The sequence below is a fragment of the Odocoileus virginianus genome, chromosome 24 (assembly GCF_023699985.2).
Source record: "Odocoileus virginianus isolate 20LAN1187 ecotype Illinois chromosome 24, Ovbor_1.2, whole genome shotgun sequence".
NCBI lineage: Eukaryota > Metazoa > Chordata > Mammalia > Artiodactyla > Cervidae > Odocoileus > Odocoileus virginianus.
Window position 1 is genome coordinate 24,741,189 of NC_069697.1, and position 13,861 is coordinate 24,755,049.

The 13,861-nt window shown below is 60.6% G+C and overlaps 1 protein-coding gene and 1 long non-coding RNA gene across 7 annotated transcripts in view; one reads left to right on the forward strand and one right to left on the reverse strand.

Annotated features, from left to right (window-relative positions):
* Positions 1–13,861, reverse strand: part of TNS2 (tensin 2) — a 16,183-nt gene continuing 2,322 nt past the window's right edge. For 2 of the 6 annotated variants that reach the window (XM_070454367.1, XM_020895027.2), the window contains exons 2-29: positions 11,610–11,718; positions 11,077–11,114; positions 10,174–10,212; positions 9,818–9,856; positions 9,614–9,663; positions 9,205–9,376; positions 8,854–8,904; positions 8,439–8,561; positions 8,292–8,356; positions 7,178–7,261; positions 6,691–6,803; positions 6,542–6,602; positions 6,204–6,279; positions 5,822–5,951; positions 5,636–5,701; positions 5,443–5,556; positions 4,027–5,238; positions 3,743–3,893; positions 3,026–3,615; positions 2,821–2,910; positions 2,398–2,523; positions 2,123–2,215; positions 1,920–1,997; positions 1,681–1,758; positions 1,082–1,250; positions 917–985; positions 783–812; positions 1–640 (exon numbers count right to left, since the gene is read on the reverse strand). In XM_070454367.1, coding sequence (XP_070310468.1) covers positions 502–640; positions 783–812; positions 917–985; positions 1,082–1,250; positions 1,681–1,758; positions 1,920–1,997; positions 2,123–2,215; positions 2,398–2,523; positions 2,821–2,910; positions 3,026–3,615; positions 3,743–3,893; positions 4,027–5,238; positions 5,443–5,556; positions 5,636–5,701; positions 5,822–5,951; positions 6,204–6,279; positions 6,542–6,602; positions 6,691–6,803; positions 7,178–7,261; positions 8,292–8,356; positions 8,439–8,561; positions 8,854–8,904; positions 9,205–9,376; positions 9,614–9,663; positions 9,818–9,856; positions 10,174–10,212; positions 11,077–11,114; positions 11,610–11,718 — 4,155 coding nt within the window. In that variant the 3' untranslated portion in view covers positions 1–501. Of the gene's footprint in view, positions 641–782; positions 813–916; positions 986–1,081; positions 1,251–1,680; positions 1,759–1,919; positions 1,998–2,122; positions 2,216–2,397; positions 2,524–2,820; positions 2,911–3,025; positions 3,616–3,742; positions 3,894–4,026; positions 5,239–5,442; positions 5,557–5,635; positions 5,702–5,821; positions 5,952–6,203; positions 6,280–6,541; positions 6,603–6,690; positions 6,804–7,177; positions 7,262–7,755; positions 7,846–8,291; positions 8,357–8,438; positions 8,562–8,853; positions 8,905–9,204; positions 9,377–9,613; positions 9,664–9,817; positions 9,857–10,173; positions 10,213–11,076; positions 11,115–11,609; positions 11,719–13,040; positions 13,059–13,322; positions 13,564–13,861 lie in introns of those variants that run through there. The other 4 variants (XM_020895025.2, XM_020895026.2, XM_020895028.2 and 1 more) reach the window with 4 other exon arrangements.
* The window catches only part of LOC139030822 (uncharacterized), a 15,906-nt gene continuing 11,282 nt past the window's right edge, over positions 9,238–13,861 (forward strand). The window contains exon 1 of the long non-coding RNA XR_011483231.1: positions 9,238–9,325. This is a non-coding gene — a long non-coding RNA (uncharacterized lncRNA). The remainder of the gene's footprint in view (positions 9,326–13,861) is intronic.

Here is a 13,861-nt window from a genome sequence, read left to right on the forward strand (position 1 = left end):
TAAACATTATAGAAACTCTTTATTATTAGACAAAAATAGACTCTTTTTTTCCCCCCCGTTTTCATGTGATCCTACTCTGATCTCTCTGCTCAGAGGGGAGGCAGAGGAGGGAGTGCCTTGCTCCCCACACCTCTCCTCTCTCCCTGCCGTGCTGGGACCTGCAGCTGGTGGAGCAGGCAAGGCCTGTCTCCCCTGCCAGCGCTGATGCTCTCCTGCAGGTGGGGCTGTCCGGATCACCCCTTCCAGGCTCCACCACCTCACCCTCACACACCCGTCTCTGCCCTCTGCTCACATGCAAGGTCATCTCATGGGCCCATCCACTTCACTTAGCAGGCTGGGGGTGGGGAAGGAGAGCAGTGTCGCAGGCTGGTGTGTCTGCTCCCCATTCCTAGGGGAGAGGCCGGCTCCCGGGTCTCCTGGGTCCAGGCCAGGGGAAGTGAGGGCTGTGTGGTGCTGAGAGGGGCACAGTGTCGACGCGGGCTTGGAGCTTGTGGCCTTCCTTCATTTCCTCTGGCCCAGTAAAACTTTGGTGATGAAGGTGACAATGGCACCTGCAGGCTGATCTGGGTCAAGCTCTGCAAAGAGGTGACACACATTCTCCCAAGGGCTTCCCGGCTTCTTGGCCACGAAACCAAAGATCCTGGGGGTACAAAGGCAGGGTGGGGAGGGCTGAGCATCCCTTCCTCAGGGACGGCCATGCCAGGGATAGGGAGCAAGGAGGCGCCTGGACACCACACTGATGCCATGCTGGGAGGGGAGACGGCACTCTGGGGGAGGCTTACTTGGAGGTGGTCCCGTCGGAGTTGGTCCATCTGTGGAAGGAGAAGAAATGTGAAGGGATGCACCCAGGGAAGAGCTACCAATGGAGAAGCTGGGTTGGGGGCTGTGGGATGAAAGGGCTGGGAGGGAGGGTCACCTCCGGTCCTGAGGGTCAGTGCTGCAGAAGGTGATGCTGTTCACTGGATAATGGCGGCGAAAGAAAAGCCTGTGAGGACGAGGGTGGGGAAAGTCATCCAGAAACCGGGGTCCCCGGGGTCTGTGCCTGGGGTCCCCCAGGGGCTTATCCAGCACACATACTCACTTCCTTTGGTTGTCTGTGAGTGTGATGCCCTGGGCTGAGACCTTGAAGTGGACAACGGCTGGCGTGGGGCGGGGGCTGCAGCTCAGAGCCGCGGAGCTGGCCCGTGCTACCGCTTGGGGGCCCGTCAGCGACTCCGTCTCCACCGAGGTCAGGTAGAGCACACTGCAGGCTACAGGGTGAGGAGTGGGTTGAAGGGAGCAGGGAGCGGTGGCTCTGCCAACCCCCAGCTCTATCTCCCCTCCGTGTTCCTCCCACCCACCCAGCTCTCGCACTTTCCCCAGCTAGTGCTGCTCAAAGTGCAGCCGTCACACAAGTAACCTGTTAAAAAGGCAGACTCGGTGACTCCGCGAGATCTATAGTCGGGGATGCTGGAAAGAGGCCGGAGAATCTGCATTCTAGCAAGACCCCCCCCCCCCCAACCCCCCGCAGCCTAGATAGGACTCCCTGTCCCATCGTGCTTATGGATACAGGCCTCCCCTGCTTTCTTGGTTGAGGTGCATCTGTCAGGGCCAGCCCACACACATCAAGGCCTCCCTGTTCCCCATGTCAGGGTTATCCCCTTTGGTGCCCAGGGGAGGGAAGGAGGGAGAGGCCCGTACCGGCGCCTTGACGCAGGAGGTCTGCTGCCGTACTCATGTTGCTGGGCACTGGGGCCTCTGGGACCTCCTCCAGAGGATCTGAGGAAAACGGGGGTCAGCAGGGAGTGGCAGTCCCAGGAGGTGAGGGCGCCCTCTGCCGTCCCAAGGGAAGGCAGGCAGACAGGGAGCCAGGACTAGAGATTCTGCCTTTGGCCCCAGTGGGAGGGGAGAAGGGGGAGGATGGATGACCAGACACCCACCTTTGCTGGGAATGCGCAGGCAGCAGGGCAGGGACAGTGGTGAGATGGAGTGCTGGGAGACCAGGGCTGACAGGCTGCCTGCAGGGGAGAGGCAAGTGGGCTCCCAAGGTGCCCAGAGATACCTCCAGTTCTCCACCTCCCTCCTGACACCTCTTGGACTCCCTGGAAGGCCAAGTGCAGCCTTCCCCACCCCTGCTTCTCACCAAAGTAGGGCTCGCTGGGACAGCCCTTGATCTTCACCCCTTTGGGCCCAGTCTCAATGAGAAAATGGCGGACCAGCTGCTCCGAGGGGTCCCCTGATGGGAGTGGAGAAGAAGATTCCAGGTTCTGCTTCTCTCTGCTGGAATTCTCTACCAAGCAGGAGAGCTCATCTCCTCCTCTTCCATACTACGAAGTGACATGGGCCACCCTGCCTGGTCTTGCCTCTGTGCCTCCCTCACCCCACTCCCCTTACCCCTCAGGTTGGGCCACTCTGTACCTTTCCAGGACTGGGCGCTGGGAGGGGGCGTAGCCACCTTGAGAGCCAGCCCATAGGCTCCTTGGAATGAATGACTGTCCCTGATCAGGAAGGCCCCGGGGTCTTTGTCCTTCAGCAGGGCGATGGCTGGGGGAGGTGGGAGAAGTTTTCACGGCGGCCGACCAAGCCCCAGGTAGCCCCTCCGCTCTGCTGCCCGAGCCCCCCAGACCTCTGGCCCTGACAGCTGTGGTGTCAGCACCCAGGATGCCACTGGGGAGACAGTGCAGTGGGCACCGACCATGTGAGACCTCCTTGGGCCTTAAACCCAGAATCACCTGCTAGAGAGAGGCTCGGCCCAGAGGAGGCCTGCTGACACGGGGAAGTGGCGCGAACCAGAAGCTGAGCCAAAGGCCCGGAGGGGATGGGGGCAGGCTGGCTTCTCACCTTGGTCACGGGACAGGTGTGGCTTGTACCAGAACTTGGACGTGTCCTGGACAAACTTGACATTGCTCTGGCTCTCTTGCATCGGGGGCTCTAGAACAGGGAGGGACTAAGCTTGACCCCAGGGCTCCCCAGTCCCCATGCCATGCCCCTCCCTGGAAACAAGCATTCTCCCAAGGTGGCCCCAGCCTCCTGACGGCCTTTATACCTTGGGGTTGGGGGGCATTATCCGGGAGCAGAGGTGCAAAAGTGACATGGTGACTAGCGCCTCTGGCTGGTGGTGATGCCTGCTCTGGGCCCCAGGGTCCCGGCTGCTGTCCAGGCCCCAGCAGGTGGCGTTTCTCAGGAAGAGGGGGCTGTGGGGGGCCGTTGATGTCATAAGATACAGCCAGAGGAAAGGCAGGTGTGGGCGAGCTCTGAGGGGGTTCTGGGCTGGCCACAAGCCAGGGCATCTGAGTAGGCACAGGGGTGAGGGGGGACCCGTCCGGGCTGTCCGGGGGGTCTCGCAGGCCCTGCCAGGGGGCGTGACGGAGGCCGGGCAGGGTGTTGGGGACAGGCCCCCTCGGACTGGTGCTGTCCGAGCGGCCCCCCGGGCTCCTCTCCTGAGGCCAGTCATTGGGAGAGCTGGGTGGGGAGGCTGGGGAGAAGGCGCCAGGGGCTGGAAGCTCAGGTCCACTTCTTGCAGGCAGCTCTGGAGCCTTTTCAGCGCCTCCCTGGGAAACAGGCGGCAAGGCCTCTGCAGGACTCAGTCTCTGAGAGGGTGCCAAGGTGGGGGAGCGGGTGTCCTGCCGTCGGGCGCTGCAGGGAGGGAAGGCGGGTGGGAGTTTAGTTGGGTTGCAGAGCCCTGTGTGAGCCGCCTCCCAACCCAGGCTTCAGTGTCTGCCCAGACAAGGAGGCCCCTGAGCGGCCCAGCCCCACGAAGCACCTCTCCTTGCCCTGGACGGGGCTGCTGGTGTGCAGCGGCGTGGATGGACCAGACAGCTCGGAGGTGGCACTGCCCTGGGCATCTCGTGGGGACCGGGGCAGGGTGCTGTGCCCGCTGGGACCCTCCCTCCAGGACACGGGCTCTGGCGACTCTGCAGGGAGAGAAGGGGCTGTGGGCCAGGAAGAGCCCCTTCTGCCTGGCTTAGCTTTTCCTCACTCTGTGCTTTTCCCACCATTTCCCAGACCCCTCTTCTGCCCTGGGCACCCCCCTTCCCAGGGCCTCACCTGCAGATGCCAAGGGTCCTGCTGGGGCCAGGTGCCCAGGCAGCGGATACCGGTCCCCTCCCTCCTCTGCAGGGATCTCGTAGCTCAGCTTCCTGGACTGGGGGTAGGGCGGGCTGCCCGGGGAGATGGAGCCAGCCCGGGGGGAGTGGGCACGAGGGCTGGGATACCCTCTGCCCTCGCCTGGAGACCCACAGCTGTGAGGCACCCGGCCGTATGCTGGGCAGTAACTGGGAACCGCTCCTCCATAGCTGTATGTCACCAGGGCAGGGTACCCTGGGTGCCCATACCTGCCTTCAGGGCACATGGCGTAGGAGCAGCCCTCCTGCCCTTCCTCGCCTGCCTTGGGTGGCTTCAGACAGCTGTAGTCAGGCAGCGGGGCGTGGTGGTGCCCGCAGGCAGGCACCAACAGGGGCAGAGGGTGCCCGGGTCGCACCGGGTGCAGGAGGGGCTTGCCAGCCTCACTCGCCCACCCCTCTCCAGCCTCCCTCTCCAGTCGCAGTCCATAGAGGGCTGCCGTGGGCAGTGCTAGCTTCTCCTCACAGGCGGGGCAGGAGCACAGCGCAGGCAGCCCGGGGTCTTCCAGGATCACTACCTCCCGGTAGCCTGGGGGGCGGTAGCCAAAGTCTCCATTGGCGGGTTTCCCCAGCTCAGGCGGGTAGGGGTACGGCCCCTCGGACAGCGAGCGGCAGAGGCGCCTCTTCTCCACGGAGGGCTCGGCGTAGCCCTGGGGGGGCCCCTCATAGGCTCCGAAAGCCAGCCGCCGCCTCTCCAGGGTCCCCTCTGGCCGGTAGTAGCCCCCGTTGGGGACCCCGCAGGGCTCCCGGTAGCCCTGGCGGCAGGAGCAATGGCGGCTGAGGCCTGGCCTGTGTCCCGAATATATTCCGAGGTGGGGGCCTCCGCCCGCAGCGGGCTGGTCTTCATCATCGAGGATGGCCGTCTCACGCCCAGCTCCCCGGCCCCCACTGGCCACTCCACAGCCTCCCAGCAGGCGCTCGAGCTCCTGCCGCTCAGAGGCCGTCGGGGGTGGCCGGCCAGGCGACTCGGCGGCCGGCTCCGTGGTCAGCGTGGAGGAATGGCCAGAGTCGCTGCTGACGGAAAGCAGCGGGGGTGCGGGTGGCTCCGGAGACGGGGCTGGCGGGGTCTGGCGGGGGGCTCGCTGCACCTGGGCATAAGGACTGCCATCCAGGGGCCCCCGGGTGTGGGTGACAGAGTCTGAGTGGGGAGAGGATCAGGGCGGGAGAGCAAGCAGGCAAAAGTGGGAGAGAGAGAGGGAGAGACAGACAAAACGCGTGTGTTAATAAGGGATGTGCCGGAGATGCCAGATCAGGGGGTGTCTCTTGGGAGGGTGTCTATGGAGGGAAGCATGTGCCCCCCCGAAACTCCACCTCCCGCCACCTCTGGGGGCACCCCACACACCGTCCGCACTGTCCTCATGGTGCAGGTTGAAGTTCTCGTAGGAGTCCCAGCGCACCGCGGGCTCTGCAGTGTTGTAGTCGACAGAGACGGAGGGCTCATTCCGTGGGGTGCTACCTGTAGAAGGGCGCCCCGGGGGTGAGGAGCAGGGAGAGACAACCCCTGACTCCTGCCGCCTCCCAGGCTTGCCTCTTACCTTTGATCTTCTCTGGGCTGGAGGAGAAGACGAACTCCACCGAGGCTTGGAAGGGGAACCTCTCGTCTGTGGGGAGTGGACGGTGGGGAGTGGACGGTGAGGAGCCAGGTGCCCGCCTCCCTGCCCTTACCCACCTGCCTGCCTTCACCTGGGCTCCAGCCCCCACGCCACTTGTCTCCAACTCACCGGCCCAGGCCTCATCCAACTGGTCCTTGGAGAAGGTGAGCCGTGGTCCATGGATGGTGCATGTGTGGAACTGGACTCGGAATACGAGGGTCCGGTCAGTCCCCCGGCTACCCTTGTGATAGCATGTTACCTGGGTGAGGGGAGAGAGACCAGCGTTCAGGCTCTGTGTCCACACACATCTCCTCTGGGCTTCCACCCTGGGGACTATCCGGCTACGGCTCTGCTCTGCCTCAACTCCAACGTGACCTCCCCATCAGGAAGACAACCTCCTTGCCCTCCAACCTGCCTCGAATCAACGGCTCTCCAGAGACAGTGCAGCTGGCAGCATTCACCACCACCCCGACCCCACCCCCAGGACTCTCTGTGGCTCAGGCCCCCTCACCATGACATCGCCTTTGAGGAGGAGGGCTGGCTCCAGGCTGATACAAAGCTGCTGGGGACCAGGGCCTGCAACGTGACTGGGGAAGAGAGAAGGCAGAGCTGAAGCAGGGACACTTGGGTGCACTGGTGGTTGTGAAGAGTCCGGAGGGAACTGGGAGATCGGAGACTGAGTGCTCCCTGAGTGCAAGCCCTTTAAGCATCAGCTTCCCCATCTATAAAACGGATTCTATGATGCTATTAGTTTTGGGGTGGAGTGGCTAGAGCTGGAGGCCCAACTGTCTGGGAGAGGCTGGAAAAACAGGGACTCAGGGAGAAGGGGCCTGGGAACAGAGCACTCACTAGATTCCAGATGTGTAGACAAGTTGCATGGACTGGTAGATCTTGAGGAACGGCTGGAAACCTAGTGGGGCGAAAAAGAGAAGGTACATGAAGGGTGTTGAGTGGAGGGGGGAAAGCCCCCCCACAGAGCACATTCCAGGCAGACTCACCTGCACCAGGTTCAAAGGCTGGCAGCACGGGCACCAGCACATAGTGCAGGAAGAGAGGGCTGCTGTTCATGCGGATGGAGCCAGACAGCAGACCACTGAAGTAGGTGATATACCTGGTGGTGGGATGTCACGGTGGATGTAAGACCCTTCCAGATCTTGATCTCCCGTGATATAGCAATGGGCCCTGACTATCCCGTGAGTCCCTCTTTATCGCAAGACTCAGCTTTATTTTCTGTATAGCTCTTGCTAACATCCAAAACGATCTTGTCTATTTATTCATAGGTTTATCGCCTTCTATCCCACCAGCACGTCGATAAGCCCCAGGAGAGCTAGGGACCTTGGATTTGTTCTGCTTTTCAGCACTTGACACAAGTCCCAGCACACAGGAGGTGCTCCAGGAAGGTGTGCTTCATGAGTGAGATGAGCTTGGCCTTGGCAGCCTCGGAGGGACCTGCTCGCTTGGCCCATCCCCACCCAGGCTGCTCACCGGCGCTGGGAGGGCTGCAATTCTGCGGCAACCTTGTCTTCACAGAACTTCCGCATGGTAAGGGTCGCCAGTGCCTGGTCTGCCCTGGGGAGAGGGGGGCCAGTGTGGGGGCTAAGGGGGTGGTTTAGATCCTGGTCTCCCTTTCCTAAGCTCCAGGGGAGGGAAGAGAGGTGTGATTCCCCGCAAGTCTAGAGGAAGTCCAGAGTGGTGGTGAAGAGGACTAGAAACCCCACAAGCAGTCACTTTACTAGCTGTTGGACTGCAGGCAACTGTTCCCTGAGCTTTAGTTTCTTCCTCTGTAAAATGGGACAATAAGACCATGCTATGGGTTGAACTGGGGGCTTTCCCGGTGGCTCAGTGGTAAAGAACCCACCTGCCAATGCAGGAGACATGGGTTTGATCCCTGGGTTGGGAAGATCCCCTGGAGAAGGAAATGGTCACCCACTCCAGTATTCTTGCCTGGGAAATCCCATGGCAGAGGAGACTGGCGGGCTACAGTCCGTGGGGTTGCAGAAGAGTCGGACATGACTTAGCGACTAAACAACGGGTTGAATTGTGTCCCCACAAAAGATATGTACCTCAGAATGTGACCTTATTTGGACATAGGGTCGTTGCAGATGTAATTAATTAAGATGTTATACTGGAGTAGGGTGAGCCCTTAATCCAATGTGATTGGTGTCCTTAGAAGAAGAGAAGAGACAGACACACAGACACACAGGAAGAAGGCCATGTGATGACGAAGGCAGAGACTGGAGTGATACATCTCTAAGCCAAGGGACACCAAGGACTGTTGGCTACCACCAGCAGCTGGGAAGAGGCCACTCCCAGAGTCTCAGTGGGAGTGTGGCCCCACTGACACCTTGATTTTAGACTTCTAACCTCCAGAACTGAGACAACAAAGTTCTGTTGTCTTAAGCCACTTAGTCTGTGGCACTTTGTTATAGCAGCCCTAGAAAAGTGGTGAAGTACAAGTGAGAAAAAGGAGGTGGAAAGCTCAAGTTTATAGTAAATGGCTCTGAACCCTCAGGTGGGCTTCAGAGGAGGGGGACTCGTCAAGGGCCAGCTGGAGGGAGGGTCCCGGGGGAAGGGGGGACTTGGGGCTGGGGCACCTTACCCTGCAGAGATCTTGCTGTAGTGCATGTAGGCAGAGACGATGACCCCAAGCTTGCCCTTGCTTCCCTGAGGACAAAGAGGGATAGAGGGCTTGCTGGGGTCCTTTGCTGAGGGTCCCCAATCCTGCGAACCTGAAGTTCCAGCTCACCTTGCAGTACAATACGACCACGTGCTGCGGGTCAGCGCTGAGCCAGGTCTCCATGGCTTTGCAAATGGAGCACAGCTTGTCTAGGGGGGGCGCGTGCAGCTCAGGCCAGCCAAAGTCCTGGACCTGAGGAGTACAGGGGTGGAACTGGGGCTGGTGGCCACCAAAGAAGAGGTGGATGGGGTGGAAGAGGGATAGGGTTTAGGTGCCTGGAGACAAGGTCAGGGGCCTGTTGCTTGTGTCAATGACAGCCTCAACTCTTTCTTCACCTATATGATGGGTTGATACCTGCTGCACCATGCATTTGGGCTGTCCCAAGTTACAAGTCATATGGGCAAGTGTCTCAGAGTAAAGTAGATGCCAAGTGCTTCTATTAATACTGAGAAGGCTGGGGGTGATGGTTTTAATTCCCTCCTACCTTCGGGTTTAGCCGGGTCAGGTCATGTCTTTTCTCTGAAAGGTTGAAGAGCTGCAAGTAAAGTGGGGGCGTTAGGCGAAGTGACCCCAGGCAGCGAGGTGTGGTGCTTCTTGGAGGTGTTACCTGCTGTGACCCTAAGTAAGGGTCTTTCTCTAAAAGGAGGAAGTGACTAAGCCCCGGCCCAACTTTGACAGCCGCATCAGTTGTCTGCCTTCGAGGCCTGCTCCCTGGATCGTCCGGGGCCCCGCCCACTCGGGGCCCCGCCCCACAGGTGTGACGTCAGGGAGCCGCCGGGCCGTCTGGCCCTCCCAGCCCTCTCATTGGCTGACTGAAGCAGGTCCCGCCTCTCACCAGGTACTTGTCGCGGTGCTTGGATTGCAGCACGTGAGCCAGCTCGCGCAGGTGGCCCCGGTGTCGCTGCTCGTCTGGTCGCGCGGGGAAAGAGGCGGCCAGGATCCGCTCCGTCACGTAGGTGAGGTCCAAGTCCCAGCGGCGCTCCATGAGCGGGTCCAGGCTGAAGCTCCTGGGGAAGAGGGGGCGAAGCTGTGTTAGGAACGGGGCGTGGAGAGGGTGCGGGGCGGACACCGGGAGGCTGGTGTGATGGAAAGGTGTCTGGCTGACTACAGGTGAGGCCTCCTGGGTCCTGACCTTTTGTGGGTGGGGCTGTCCTGGAGAGCTTTGTTGAGGGGAACTGCCCTGGGCTGAGATGTGGGGTATGAGGAAAGGGCTCATATGCGACCACACCCCGCACCCTACTTACCTGGGCAGAGTGCTGCGCTGCTTTGAGTGGTTCAGAGACTTGGTGGATCCCTGGTGGATGAGATGAGATTTTGCACATATCTTTTATGCCCCTCACTCTAGGCCTCCCCACTCCAGAGTTCCATGAATTTTGCTCCAGGAGAGACCTAGGTCCTTAGTCCCAGACCTATCTGCTTCCTCCCCCCACCCTGCAGCATCACCTTACCAGGTGCTCTATGCGCCTCACAGGGGCGGTGTTTCTCCGCTAGAGGGAGAGGCGGGAGGAAAAGGGAGCGGGTTAGGGAAGGGGCCAGGACCAGTCTGGGCCTGGGGGCAGTGGGAGGGTTTGTGTGTTTCCCTGTGAGCTGTATTAGGTGGGGCAGGGAGAGAGGGAGGAGTCCTAACCCTGAGCAGGCCCAAGACACAAGAGCAGAGGGCTCAAAAAGTTCCACTGTCTCAGGATGGCCACTATGCACAGCAGTCCATTCAAGGTAACTTCTTGGGGCCCCGTCTGGCCACCAGACCTCTAGACACCGCAGCCAGGTTCTTTGGATACCCCACCCCATCCCAGAGCACACTCACCAGCTCCGCGGGAGGCAAGGCCTGACAGGACGAAGTCACCTGGAAGGAGACTGGAGTGAGGAGCTGAGCTGCTGGTGAAATGGGCTCTCCTGGGCTTAAGGATGGGGCCACCCCTCAGCTTCAGCAAGAAGGTGGAGGGGCTGTCAGCAGATGGGCACAGGCTGCAACTGAGGTTCCTCTATTTAAGGGAGCCTCCCCTCTGGCCTCTTGGTCTCCCACCCCTGGGCCCCCAACATGTTACTCTTGGCTCCCAGCCCCCTGCCCACACAGACCCCCATTCATCCAGCTGCAGGGCAGGAGTTATATATAGAGCGATGCAGGCAGGCCATGGCCAGGGACAGACACTGGCCTCTTTCACCGGGAGACCCCGCCCCTGGGCACACAGCTCCCCAAAGCCAGCTCTAAGGCCCTAGGACCCCTCACGCTGCAGGAGGAGGACTAGGGCACCCCAGAGATGGGGCTCTCAGGTACCCAATGGATAGTGGGTGCTGCCTTCATCATGCATCTTCTGCCCAGCCTTTCCAAGGCCCAGGACAAGACCCACTCAGGCATCCTGAGGACCCTTCCCCAGGGGGAAGGCACAGCCCATCCGGCCACCAGTCTCTGCTTTGACCCCCACCCACCCCACCCTTCCTCCTCCTCGTTCTCCTCCTCCTCCCCACCCCCCATCCTCGCGCCAGCTGCAGCCTGGGCACAGCACCAAGACAAACGTGCTGTCTTGCTGTCCACCCGCCTGGGCCAGTCCTCCAGGGGGTGGAGTAGGGTGGTTCTTAAAGGGCCCAGTACAGTATCCCCTGTTACCCAGCAGGGGCTCCCCAATGATGAGAGGGGTGGAGGGGAGGAGAAGCCCATTTCAGAGGAGGAAGGGACCCCAGGCCCCCCTCCCCACATCAGATTACCCACCTTTGCTTCACATTTTCTGTGTGTTGCCACCTTGCAGACTAGAGGGGATGGAGGGGAGGAGAGGTGTTAGCAGGGGCCTACTGGGGCAGTGGAAGGGGTGGCTCTCTTGTCTCTCCAGGTCCTGGAACTTCCCGGACTCCAGCTGTACTGAGCTGGCTGGAGTCTGGGAGCAGAGGCAGAGTTCAAGGGAAGCACAGGTGGTGCGCTACTGCCCAGGCCAGGAAGTGGAGGGTCCAGGGGTGATGTTCTAGGGTGGGTGTGGGTGAGGAGGAAGGGATGGGAGGAAGGCATGGAGGGAAGCCTCCAGTTCCAGGTCAGGCAGGAGGGTGATTTAGAGTTCTAGGCTTCCTGGGGTGCTGGGGGAGCAAGGGCTGTTTGGAGGGGAAGCAGTTCCTCTTGGCCCCCATGGTGCCCAGTCCAGGGGCAGCACACGCAGTACATGCTCTGTTCTGGGGTCTGCCTGCTGAGGGCTGTGCAAGCCAGTGGCGCTGGGTGATGCTCTCAGAGTCACAGCCTAGGGCGGGGCACCTCACCTCTACATGAGACGCCCGTCCCATCGATGGTCACCTTACACACGGCACAGACCGGTGGTTTCTTCCGGAAGACCTTCTCCCGGAAGCTATGTGGCTCAGCTTTCCTAGGCTGATGGGCAGAGGGACAGACAGGCAGACAGAGGTGTCAGTTGCCATGGGTCCATCTCCAGGACTGGGCCAGGCCTGAGTGCAGCACTTTTTCTGTCTTCTTCCATCCTGATATAGCCCCCAAACTTGTCAAACGCACTTGGCCACAGCTGTTTCCAAGCAGTTATAGTGCTTGTCCTCCACAGTGCGTGGAACCTGGCCCCTTGCGTCACCCTAGCTGGGTCAGCTCCTCCCCAAGGGATCACTTAGGCCCCTCACGTGGCCCTGGTGTGTGATACCCTTGTGGTCACTGTTACCCAAACCCTAGAGCTTCCGTTCTGGTGTGGGGGGGTGGCGTTCCCTGACTCCTCTATGAAGGCAACTTGTTTCTCCTCCCATCTTGCCCTCCCTACCAGGAGGCGCCTGTAGAAAATAAGCAGGGAGGGGGTCAGACATGAATGTAGGGTGTCAGTCACGAGCACCCAGATGACCCAGAGGAGTGTCCTCAGCCAGGCCTGCTTCCCTGGCTCCCACTGTCCCCCTCCTCCCAGCAGCTGACACGCCCTCCTCCCCCCGACTGTCAGAACAACTTGTTTACTCATTGTGCACCAAGGCTGCAGGCAGCAATTGTGTAAGGAGGGGGCGGTAATGCTGGAGGGAGAGGCAGATGGAGGCATGACATGGAAATATTTAGCTGCCTTACTGCTCCAGGATGTAGTAAGCACCCAGTCACTTGAGAAGGTTCAAGAGGGATTCCAGCATTGAAGGGGGAGAGGGTGGACCCGATGCTTTCCGGCCTCTCCCCTCCCAGAATGCAGTGAGTGTGGAGACTGGGATGTCCCCCATGGCCCAGGACTACCTTTCCCATTCGCCCATCCTCTGGGGACCATCTACCTCCTTGTCTCCTCTCCTACCTATTTTTCTTCTCCTCCGGCATTCAAGTTCCTGCCTCCCTCCCCCATAGTACTGTCTCATGTTGCCCTGAGATGCCTTTTGGAGGGGTAAGGCTGAAAAAAATGTGGGGAAAGGCAGGGATGGGGCCTCTAGGCCCCCCACCCTGGGGATGCAGGCAGCACCTCTGGTCTCTTGGCTGTCCCTGAAGCTGCTGGATTAAACCCAACTTGAACTCTTCTGGGTTGGACCAACTCTGCCAGACCCACTAGGAAACTTGGGTGCATTTTGGTATTAATGGCACAGGCATATGGTATCAGTGGAAAGCAAGTCAAGCCCCCTTGTTTAAAGCACTTCTGAGACCTGGCCGCCTCCCTTCCTTCGCCACCCCTACCCCAATTCCCCTAAACTTCTTAGCTTAGGGAAGTCTTCTGCCGGGCTCCAAACTAGTACCTGGGAAGGTCCTCCCATAATGTATATGTCCGTGCTGAGCTGGCCTGGGCTAGGGCAGGGAAGATGACAGGGGAGCTGATGAGGATTTGCTCTCACCCAGACTTCTGCTGCTCATGTCACAGCCCTGGCCGCTCCAGACAGACAGAGTAACGAGGGGATACAGGACTAGGGGAGAAGGCTGAGGAAGCTGAAACTGGGACGAAGCTCTGGCCGGAGTTCTGGCCCCCTCCCCCACTGCCCACACCTCCACCCCCACCTCTGCCCAGTCAAGGGCACTCCTACCCTGCTGGTGGCCCGGCTGCTGTCCCTCCTCCCCAGGGCTCTGAGCAGCCTCTCCACAGGGCCGCTGGACTTCATGGTGTCTGGCTGCCTGGGGTGCTGGCCTTGGGGCCCGAACAATGCTGGGGCCTGGCCTGGGGCTTCCTGGAAGCGGCCTGGCGGAGGCAACCGCTTCCCTTGGGTGGAGAGTAGGCTGTCTGGCTGGTGTGAGGAGAAGCCCAGCCCTGGAAGTGGAGGGGAGTGCAGGCGGGAAGGGGGCAGGTCGCTGCTCCAGGAAGTGGGGGGGCGGGGGGGGGGAGGATGTGGGGGAGGCCAGGAGATCAGATTCCCAGGATCTACCCTGCTGGGAGTGTCAGCCAACAATCTCTTGCCCCCACCCTGATCCTGCTCAGGAGCTGCCCCCAGGCCTGGGATCTACCCTGTCGGGGGATCTGTGGGATCCTGAGGTCCAGCCCCCAGTGGGGCGGGACAGGGGCGGGGTGGGAATTTAGGTCTCAGGGCCCTTGGCTCAAGGGCCAGAGGGGAACACTGCGTCCCTGCCA